Raw genomic sequence first — 12140 nt, forward strand, 5'->3', positions numbered from 1 at the left:
ATCTCAGCATTTCGCGTTCCTCGAATTTTCAACACGTGACACTAATATTCAAAGTTCTATAAAATAACGAGGAAAGATCGTTCGAAAAGTTTTAAGAGGTCGTAAAACTTCAATCTTCGAGATCGTGGCAATTTCAATTATGAGAAAAGTTTTCCAGCATATTTCACAGGCGTTTGAATTGAATGAAGTTTTACAATTTTTTTGAAAAGAAGTATCTTCACTTTTTCTCACTTGTTATACGATGTTCAAACATCTTTGAAACTCAGGATTTTCAAAATTGAAACGATGGCCAGATGGATCATCGTACGCTTTCTTTTGCAAAGTTTAAAGTATCAAATTTCCATTGAGTATCCGGATACTTTAGCGAATAAATCTAATTCTATGGACGTGCAAGTAATCAAAGCTTTGTTGAACAATATTTTTATAAAAAAAAGAATGTTTACTGTACCATAGAGTTTGCTGCTTCATAAATAACTTATATAACGAATAAACATAACACATAATAATATAATATATAGTATAATACAATGTATAAATAATTTATTGTATATAAATATAATTTATGCTCCCTGTTATAAATATATATTATTTTGTAGACAGACAAGTGCCTGGCGTGTTTCGTCTTCGGTAATTTTCAGTAACAATTTCTATCGTGTAGGAAACAGCTTCTACGATGACGATGCACGTGACCATGCTTATTCACCGGTTATCGGTTCTGCTTTCGCGTCTCATCCCTTTCTCATCTGGCGTATTACGAAGCGTGCACGTGTAACCGGCGCCAGCGAGCAGGTTGCAAACGCCTCGAGTTTCATTGCTCGCGCCAAGCGGGCGGCACGCCGAGAACGGGCCAGAAGAGCCAGACGTTTAGACGTGGCTCTCGACGCGCTTCGTCTTCTCGGACCACCGTGAAAAAGCATTTCGAATTCGCCGCCGAGGAATCCGGTCTTATCGAGAAAAGTCAATTATATCCGGCGCGGGGAACTGGTTGAGAGGCGCGAAAACAAGGATGGAATTCTGCGAGATCTCTTCGAACATTCGATGAAACGTTGCGTCCGTTTCATGAAGATTTGAGAGAAAATTTGCTTAATTATTTGACTGCTTTAGAAATTAATTAACTTTGCCGTTTTAATAATTTTAACATTAACTCAACGCCGTGATTCGATGTTTCATTGATTTCATTCATTCTGATATTTTTATAAACATGAAAAGAGCTAAAGAAATGAAAGTTTTAAAAGAATTTGTTTCGTATATTGTGACTTACTCTACTTTGGATTTTTGTATATTGTGTTCGTTGCATGTGCATTTCTGCAACTCCGCTTAAAATTCCGCGCTCTGGTAATTAGCATAGTTAGTGCCGCACTAAATTTGTTTCAGCCGAACGTCGATGCGGAGAATTCGAAATAGAGGTACATCAAACAGATTGATTTACATACTGATGTTCGCGATAGTATACTACCTATTAAAGTGAGAATGTTTACTACGGGTATGTGGTTTTATAATTGGCGTGATTTGTGGTTGCTTAATTTATAGGTAGACGCGAGGAATTTGAAATAAAAATATCCACCATGCAAATATTTGCATTATTAATGTCGCGGAATAATTGAACGTTAATGCGGTTTATGTCATACGTTATCAGCACAAGATACCTATGTGTATTGGTTAAATAAGGAAACAACTTTCTGTACCGCGTGTTGCCGGACCACTTTGCTAACCGGTTTATCTTGAAAATTTCTTATATTAAAATCGCATCTACTACAATGAAGTTGTAAGCAGGAGTTAAAAATTCCTTCGCGTGATATTTGTTGAGAATATAACAGGATAATTTATCGCGATACGGATTAGAAATCTTTGTGGATATAGTAATTTATTGTGTAATGTGTTACACGATAACAAGGTCTTCATTATGATAATGCCTAACTAATATCCGTGTTTTCAAGAACTCGAAACTGATGTACGTTTGTTGAATTAGTAATCTTCATCGTACGATTACATGCATATTTTTTTAATAACATATGCAGTAAAACACGCTCTTCGTTACTTTTTCTGTTGCTTTAACTAATTTTCCAATTATATAGATATTTAAAATTAAATTTTACATTTAAAATGTATAATCACGTTGTTTTCTTTTAGTCAACTTTAACAGTGCTAGAAAGAATTATTAAAATTATTAAATATATACTCTCACAATGATTTATTACGAAATTCCTTAGAAAGATCCACACGCCTTGTGAAGAAGCTTTTAGCTCGACTGTAGTGTTTTCATCTTGATAAAAATTCCTCGTTGGATTTCTCTCTGAGAAACGATGCAAATTCATCTATTGGAAGCAGACAGCTGACTCTAAATGTGAACGGGTCAGACTTTCGTGTTTCACTATGGACAGAAGGGCACACGGCGTCACGATGATCAGCACCGATAACACCGTAGCATCGGAATCGAGTTCGACGTGTATTCTTGTTACGTTATTTTCGTGGACGTTAGAGCCGTTTAATCCCCGTCGTCGTGAATCCAGAGCATATAATGTTCGAACCTGCAGTGTCTCTCGTGAAACCACGATGATTCATTCGGCTCTCTCGAAGCCGATTATTAATTAGCCGCTTATCTCAATGACTGTTTCTTTTTCTGATTCTTAATATCCAATTCATGCGATGAGTGACGATTCACTCGCTGAGATTTTTTTACGAGAAATATTTGTAAAATTGTAGATAGATAGTTACTTTGAAAGTTTCTCACATCTCTACTGCGTGGAAAGGAAAAACTTCAGAGTGAAAATTCTATCAAATCTATAATTAAATTAAAATAATAATTAAATTAATTATATAATTAAATTATATAATATATATATATATATATATATATATATATATATATATATATACGTATAACTATAAATTTTAGTAAGAATTATTGTATTTGGTAAGTGCGAAAGATTGTGCGAAAGCGAAATTTTTATGAAATAAATAGCCTCCACAGTGTTTCAGTGAAATCAGCTCTAGAAATCGAATCAAATCTTAAATTTATAGATGAATCTACAGTTTCAAACCAAGTCAAACTATTAAAGATTCATAGAGTCCAAATAATATCATTTTAAAACAGACTTTCGTGAAACTATACTAACAAAAATTTATGACGATATTTATGCTGCGACATTGAAACTTCTCTTAGAAACGTACTAACTTCGTGGAAAGAGAAAGAAATAAACAGACGTAGGATGATGCTCTATTTTTACGTGACCAGTCTGGCCAGTCACGGATAATCTACTAAACCTAACCATCCTTCCCAGCATCGAACCTGCGTTCGATTAACTCGCAGTTGAAAGATGCATCTCATCATCGTGTACGAGCGGATAATAAAAATACGCGAACTATGTCGCAGGAATCGTTCGCGGGAGCCTTGATTTTCACGTGAATCTAATCAACGCAAGGATACACGTGAACGCGAGTTATTACTTTATCGCAGTGTAAACACCTGGTGTGGCCTCGTGTGAGCCCGTTTGTAAATGTTGCACGAGAGAATTACGGCTCGCTTATTACAAGTTAACGCGCGCGACGTAATTTAATGTGCTTTAACACCTCCGCGAATTTATGCTGTACACTGGCTGCGTCAGCGTGCGGACACGCGTGTATTTTTGCAAAAGCACAAACGTCGCGACACGTGTGGCGTTATATGTATGCAAGACCCGCGTGTAGAGCTATGCGGGTTATTGTGGCTCTCCGTCGTTTATTTCGAGTCACTACCGCGACGCCATAAATTTCGGCGTTACATTTTTCGTCGTGTAACGAATGGCCGTTCCATAACGTTCGGAAGTTAATGAATAGTAAGGGCCCGCGAGATGGGTTATCGTGGAATTTCGTGTGCGAGATGGTGAAGCGATAAAAATGGTTCAAGATTGTGAGGAAGTATATTTATTTATTTAAGAAACGATGTCCTTTAATGATTAACAAGTAAGGATGTGATACTTTGTCGTGATAGAAGTTTCAAACAGGGGACACATGTGTGTAAGAGGATGTGTGCACCAAAAATAAATTTTTCTTTTAATTTCAACCATCTTCACATTCACAAGAGTGTTAGTTGACTCTACATTTGAACATAAAATACTTGAATACTGGAATACGTTAAATACTCGGATACTAGAGGGTAATCTACAGTTACTCACTTTAAATGAAATACAAACAATCACCAGTCCTCCTTGAAAACCCACAAACTTACAGTGAGTCACACTTACAAGTGAAAACAATAATTCTTGTTAATTCTACAAATTCTGAAATTGTGGCGATCTCTCCACAATTTACTAGAAACGTTCGTCGAATCGGGAAGCATAGAACAAAAACATCTCATCCAACGAGAAATTCCACAATCAGTGTCTCTCCATCAGAAAGTATTGTATATCAAAACACGATACCCAGTCGAGGCTCCATCCTCGATCGAGCCTTTTTGATGAATTATTATGCTCTCCGGTCTAGCTGCTCGGTTCGTTACGTAATTAAGGGATTCCATAAATTTCTTCATAAACATAATCCCACGAATGTGGTCGTAAATCATGGCCGTTGTCATAAGCATAAATCCTAGATAACGATCGACTCCAGATAACATTAACGTCCAGTGTTTGGTGTTGGAGGAGGAAGGGGAAGGGGGAAGTGTTGTGCTCGATCCTTGTCGTTAATATCAAAGTAATCGAGAGGCCCTGTTTCGCGCGATTTGACGTTATCGAACGGTAATCGAGGACCCGCATTGTTCCCATCCACCCTTTCCCCCCCCTTTCTCAGTCGAGTTATAAATTCGCTCATGCGATATTCATACAATTAACATCGATCGGTGGCCAAAGGCGTACCATATAAGAGGCGAAGTAACTTGACATTCATCCCGAGTTAATCCAATCAAAGAGCCGAGAGGAGTGTCAGACTGGGCGCGGCTTTATATGCACGTTGCTTGATTAGCTTTTACTGTAAAAAAAAAAAAAAAAAAAAAAAAAGAAAAAAAAGAAGTGTCGCGCTACAACGGAACAAGCGTCGCGTTCAGCTCTAGCGGTTATCAAGAACGCGACGCCATTAGACGCAATTGGAAAATCAACTGACAATCCTCTCGAGTGTTTGACCCTTGAACGTTGGATTTCGTAATTTCGAGCACAGAAGGGGAATACGTTTGTGTAATTACGTATCAGAATGCTACTGTTTGTGGAATTTTTTTATTTCCGTGAAGGCAATTAAAAAATAGAAGAAAATTATTTGAAATGTCCAAAGTGCAATAATTCTTGGTAATATTCAGTAAGAAACTTGATTTACATATCAAATATTGCAAGAAATATCATATAAATTTCTAAGAAGTGTCATATTTTGGATATTTTTTTAGTATATCATGTTCTACGTATATAGGTCGAATAATTATGAAATAAATATTATATAAATGTCCAAAGTGCAATAATTCTTAGCAATATTCAGTAAGGAACTTGACTTACATATCAAATATTGCAAGAAATATCATATAAGTTTCTAAGAAGTATCATATTTTTGATATTTTTTTAGTATATCATGTTGTACATATATAAGTCGAATAATTATGAAATAAATATTATATAAATGTCCAAAGTGCAATAATTCTTAGTAATATTCAGTAAGAAACTTGATTTACATATCAAATATTGCAAGAAATATCATATAAATTTCTAAGAAGTATCATATTTTGGATAATTTTTTAGTATATCATGTTCTACGTATATAAGTTGAATAAATGAAATAAATATTTGTTAATTTGTAAATTAATATCCTTTTGAGCGTAGCAACTTTAAAAAATTATGAAATCAAAAAGAAAAGGAAAAAATTTGAGTTAAATCTAATCCAACCTCCACTGTAAAATTACCCGTGAACGTTGATTTTATACATTGATCCTTCGCGTGAATTTTGTTTATACTCAACGTATCAACGTTTCCTAAAATTCCCCAAGTAGATACACACAGTCGAGCAACAATTTGACGGAAGATTGCAGCACAGCTATCATAAAGTGGCATTGAAATATTCGCGAGCATTCCGGAATTGCGAAACCGCGCGCCGAAATAGAATCGAATTTTACAGGAAAGCCATCACGCCGCTGTTAATCGCCGAATCAAACGGCGATAGATACGAAGCTCCAGATCCGACCTGGATCACCGATCGAAGCACTTGCTCGTACGTGGCCATGTGGTCTTCGATGTAATTTATACTCGTCTCTCGCCGTCCCATATACCGATTCTCTATCGCCCAAGTAACATCAGTCCCACGTACGGAGACTGGGAGCAATTTAACACGTATGATTCGTTATCGCCTTTGAATCTTCGGTAACTTCATCAACTGCTCGGACTAGGAAACACCCGGGGAAGGCACGCGCGTTTACAATATCCTTCGAACGATTATTTCCAGCTTTCTTATCGATGTCTGGCAAACAGAAATTACGTCTTTATTGTATTGTACGACGCGGAGAGGCGAGAAATAGAGAGGCGCCTTCTACGAACTAACATTGCAATTTTTCTCTCCGTCGCGCGTTTGATCAAAGTCGCGAATAAAACGGCGACGTTTACGAGACACGAATATTAATCGTATCTGTCACGCTGCAACTCGAGAGTTATAAATCTATGGGCAATCCTTTTACCAAGGTTTCCCTCCTTTTTTTTTAATTTTCAAAGGTCTCTCTCTCTCTCTCTCTCTCTAAAGGTCTGAGTCGTTGTTAGAAATTATTAATTTTGATTTATGCGTTTTATATTGCCGGACAACGGCGCGCCGCGGCGTGTGATAAAGTTTGAAAGATAATGGGGAGATTAATCGCGAGGAACGGACGATTAGCCAAATGGATACGTAACTTGGGAAAATGTATTAATCATTGGCTAAATCAATGTGAAGGGATCTCTGATACGTTCGCTATTAATCACGCGAATGGAGGTGGTAAAAGTAATTCCGTGTGAAATCTGAATCTTTGTTCCGAGACTACCAATTCCAAGATGTCTCTTCCAATGATATCGAGAAATTTCTCAACGCAGAATCGATACGTTTTAATGAACGTTTGTTACTTCTAGTTCGCAATCATTTGTACTGAATTCTCAATATTGGTGGAATAAGAATAGTATTATGTGAAATTTTCAATCAGAATGGAAATTATAAGTATTAAACTGTACGTTGGTAACAGAAAGGATTGACAACTCTATAACACTCGGTGTAGTTACTCGATACTTTAATTTACGACCTATTTATGTGCTAACTTTGCTATACCTATCTGTACTTTACGAGAACAGAATATATTTGCACACTATGTTACACGTGTAAGTATTTTTATGCGTTTTTTTAATTTGCGTCTCGCATTCCAATCAATATCGCACGCGTATTGTAAACGAACGCGACGACTTAGAGTTTGAGTCTTAAACTGTGTAAAATACAGTACACGTTGACTGTGTGAAATACAATAATTGCCATAGTTCGTTATTGTGCCTTATATCGCAACTCGAGAGCTCTGATCGCCGATCACACAACATTAAGCGATTAACATCACACGTCAACTGACGTGTAACAACCTCACTTACCAATATACTCTGTGAAACAACATTCTCCTAGCTAAATATCTAATAACGTGCAGTTGCCATTCTCTCGGAACACACGCCAGTTCATTAGAGAAATAATACTTGTTGAAAGTCAAGATTTATCAAGATAGGAATTGACACGAATCTCTCAGGAATCAAATAGATCAACTTTGTCAATTCTGTAAATTTCATTATTCAGATATATAGTTAACAGACTGCGGATCTTTATGCACTTAAGAGAGAAATTTAAAAATACTAAAATACAGCAAATGCTCACAAAATGTGAAAGATAAAATAGGAACGTTCTTTTGCATGGCTCTAACGTTAGACAAATAAATTGCAGCTTTTCACAGAAATTACATAAATTTCTTGATACATTGTAAATGATTTTCAAAATGATACGAATGAAAGCTCCTATTTTTTTCCTCCTAAAGTTACACATTTTTTTTCATACTTCCTCCGTTACTTGATTTTTTTTTTTTTTTTATTGTACGTTCATCGATCATCTCAATGCGAATGTAAACGAAGTAAAATCCTTTTACCATCCATCAATCTAACTTTTCCAAAAAATTTATTTCTCTCTCATCGATCTTCCAACAAATCAATACGAACAGAACATGGTCAGTCGTTTCGTTAACCCTGGACAAGCACGTACAATATAATCTACAGTAACATCTACAAACATAACCGTAATTCGATAGAGTTTGGAATGACCACTTTCGAACCGTTGGGATCGTTACGTCCGGATCGCCCACGAAGCGGTGCACGATTTCCGGTGCACCCGACGCGTCGCGATCCCGATTGCTGGACGACAGAATGCAGCTGGCTTTCGGACACTAGCGGAGGAACGCGACGTGGTTAAATTTACACCGTGACAGCCATAATTTCACGACGGTTCTACACGGTCCAAGCACGTGTCCCGTGGCGCGCGTGTTGTGACTTACTAATTCGCGTCACGGGCTCGTATTCGAAATCCACTTCGATTCGATCGCCGACCAGTGTTTGCACAGACGGCGCATTAAGTAGCCCACGTGTGCAAACAACATTTCTGCTTTCACTAATTGTTCCCTAAGAATAGTTTTGTTGAGTGACTAGCCGACTGCCGGCTATCTGGCCAGAGTCCTCGCGCAGAGACGTCTTCAGTTGCATGGGCGGACAAATGGATATGCATTCCAGCGGAACAAATCTCGCTTGATTGATGGCGCTCCATCGGATAAGCTACGACGATTTATTTAGCTTTCTGCGGCGTTGCTCGATTTTCCCCAAGTTCTGGCATGCTTCGGCCTTTCATTTTCAACTGGTATTCTTGGATCCAAGTGATTAGATCCGTATATTTGTGTGGAACAATCTTTATTGATAACAGAAGCAGCAGCATCTTTTCTAATGTTCTTGCAAAGAAGGTGTAACATGTTTAAATTCAGAAATTTTCTTTTTTTGTCGAAAGTACTTGTCAAAATACGAGGATTGAAGAGGACTAATTTTATATCTTTATTGAAATATTCTTCAATGAAAATCATTCATATTTATTGTAGAATACGAATAGATATTATCACAATTGTTTGAATTATTTTTCCCAATGAAAGTTTTAGGCAACTTTCTATTTCAGAAACAAAGAATGAAGGCTTTCCCTGGCTTCCAGAAAATATATTTTCTCTTTTCAGAAATATAGTTGACGAATAAGGGTGGCTTTCTCTGATGAATTGTATTTGTTCTGTGACTCAGTTAAAGAACTCTTTATAAAGTGTTTTTTATTATCCTCTAACTGTTGCCTTTCTATCGTATCTTTGCCGTCGTGTCAGAAGACGTTCGTTCAATATTTTATGTCGAGCATGGAAACAGCTCTGCTCGTAGAATTTATAGATAATGAAACTGCACTGAAACTTGTTTCGTGGGGGAAAGAAAAAACGAAAAGAAAAAAAAAAAGTATCGAGTTGAAAGTCATGGTACGAGCCCAGTCCGACAATAAAAGCCAAAGATATTTATCGTGATTACCACTATATTGCAACACGAGCAGTGTACCTGACAAAACGAGCGTAACGCTTTCCATTATTTTTGTTAGAGCATTCTGATTGCTTCCTCGCCGAGAGCGTGCAGACGTGTTATTACTTCCGCGTCATTTCTATCTCTGTTTCCGATTAAATTTGTTAGCTGTTGCATCAAAGTGCTGTTAAAAATAAAGTGAGATGAAATAACTATCGCGGACGCTTGCGTAATTAATAACTTTGTTGTCTAATTGAAGATTTTATTTTTTGCACATTTTGCGCAATCATAAAAATCTGTTTGGACTCGATGTCCAAAAATTTGAAAAAAAAAAATATCCAAACTTAATAGAAGTCACTAAGAGGAATAATTTCACTTGGAATGAATATTAAAAAAAATTCTTGTTCAAATACTCTTTCCTCTGTGACGTTTTTTTTTTTTCAATTAATGTTAACGTGGAATTAATTTCCATCTACTTGTGTTTGCAGTGGTTCTGGAGTTGTTGCGGCGGTCACTTGATCGACGGGATTTTCACGGAGCCGACCTTGGAACGGGGTTACAACTTGGTGGCCACGGTTCCTCGAGGTGCCGTTGTTCTGAACGTGACACAATTACGTCACACGGAGAATTATTTAGGTGAGAGACGTCGTACGTTCGCCACGCGTGACATCGCGCTGGCAGAAGTGCTCGTTCAATGTCCCTGTAACAAGGAGGGAATCATCGTGTACCACGAACTTAACGAGAGGATAAATCGTGATTTATATAAAACGCCCGGTGATTCGATAACAACGTCGTGAAAGTATCACACGCTGCGATAATAACACGACGAGGTGACAAAAGGATAATAAAGTAGAGTAAAGACGAAAGCGTGCACCGAGAGAAGAAACAATAAGAGAGAGAGAGGAGAAGATACGAAAGTTACACGGAATATTGGATCAGTACAGATCCCAATTGAAATCACGTTCACGTGCAACGAAATAAATTTAATGAAACGCGCCGGTAAGTCGCAAATCGTCGCGGCGATTGTTCGCGATCTTCCATCGCGAGGAATTTCACTCTATTCCAGAGGCGTTGCCGTGCTCTTGGCATCAACCCTCGCATAATCTAATCTCTGGACACGCGCGTTAAGTGGAACGTAAATGAAACGCAGTAGCCATTCACGTGATACACAATACGTGGTCGTAGCTTTTGTCCCTTGATTCGTTCTGACACACGGTGCTGAAGCAATCGCATGAACCGTCTGGTTTCCTGGCACTGATGCGAACCTGTTCGATGCTGTTGCATTGAAATCCTTCGCTGTAATACTCTTTACCTGCTCTGGTCGCGATTATATCGTAACTGTAGCCTGTCGTGTTTGAATATGGACGTCGATGAACTTTCGTCATTTTTTTATTCGTTGAACTTTTAGCTATATCAGTTGATATATCAGTGAGAATATATACGTTGTGATTTTTAACACTTTTATCTTTGAATTTTCGTCGTTCTTTAATTTATTCGAAAATTTATATGTATACGCATTGCGATTTTTAATATTAGATACGTGTAGTTGAACTTTGTCATTTTTTAACGTATTTAGAAAATTTATAGTGAAATTTGAAAGTGACTTGGATTGTTTAATTGTCAATTTTCTATTGTTTCGTTTGTCAAGTTCTTTCTTCTTATTGGAAAATGACGAGTGCTAGATGCTTTTTTCCTTTAAAAAGTCGCTTTTCAGACTTCCCTAATTGTGACTGAAAGCGTAAAAGTCAGCCGTCTCCAAAATCACGTCATAAATCGCACGGTTCAACGTTACGTTTTAAAGACGACATAGATACGTTTGATATAAAGCTTCATAGAATCTCAGGACAATTGACAATACCGTTAAGCACCTTATGCAAACAGCAGATCCAACATGAGCCTTCGTCGTTCGAGAGATGTGAAATTCAAACGAATCAGGCATAGAGAGGTATTTGTAGTGAAGAAACAATCCTTTATAGGAATGTTGCAAGGATTTAAGAAAACCCGAGTTAAATAGTTTTCTAAAAAAAAAAAAAAAAAAATAAAGAAAAAGAGAAGAACAAATAACAGTCTTACGTAAAGTTTGTAAAATGGTTAATAAATCTGTTAGAAAGGTCTTCCTTCTTCGCATTTCATATTTTCGTTTCTATTCGCATAGTTATTTGGCAACTTTCCTCTTTGAACATTCAAAACGTTCTTTGTTTTTAGCTTTCACGTGTTCGGCCTTGTGATCCACATGCGACGCGAACTATTGTATATAATTCGATTCGGTCGTAAAGTCGATCGTGAACCTGCGCAAGCTGTGATTCCTATTCAAACGATAGTCGCCAAGATCTTCACAGTAAGATTAAATCGGTCGTAAATCATCGAGAACGATTACGTAACTCGTATGAACTTTAAACGTGTAATTATTCTTCAGATCTCCCGGAGAAACGATCAGTTTGGTGTGAAATAACGCGAAACGAATCGAAAGTATAACAATGTGATTAATTACGTATTTATTACGATTCCTCGGCGTTTCGCATGCAGCTCGAAACAGGTTCGAACGTTTTTATTGGTCGTAAAACTCGGTCATTCCATGGTAAATATCTAATTACAAATACGTATCACGAACTAAGCCTCAAA

General features: G+C 37.3%; 1 protein-coding gene across 5 annotated transcripts in view; it reads left to right on the plus strand.

The window, feature by feature from the left end:
• Positions 1-12140, plus strand: part of LOC122526845 (thrombospondin type-1 domain-containing protein 4-like) — a 30997-nt gene that overhangs the window by 13593 nt on the left and 5264 nt on the right. For 4 of the 5 annotated variants that reach the window (XM_043650429.1, XM_043650432.1, XM_043650428.1 and 1 more), the window contains exon 3: positions 10007-10154. In XM_043650429.1, the coding sequence (XP_043506364.1) occupies positions 10007-10154 (148 nt within the window). The remainder of the gene's footprint in view (positions 1-10006; positions 10155-12140) is intronic. The other variant, XM_043650434.1, reaches the window with a different exon arrangement.

This window comes from Frieseomelitta varia, unplaced genomic scaffold (genome assembly GCF_011392965.1).
Source record: "Frieseomelitta varia isolate USP_RPSP 00005682 unplaced genomic scaffold, Fvar_1.2 scaffold_198, whole genome shotgun sequence".
Lineage (NCBI taxonomy): Eukaryota > Metazoa > Arthropoda > Insecta > Hymenoptera > Apidae > Frieseomelitta > Frieseomelitta varia.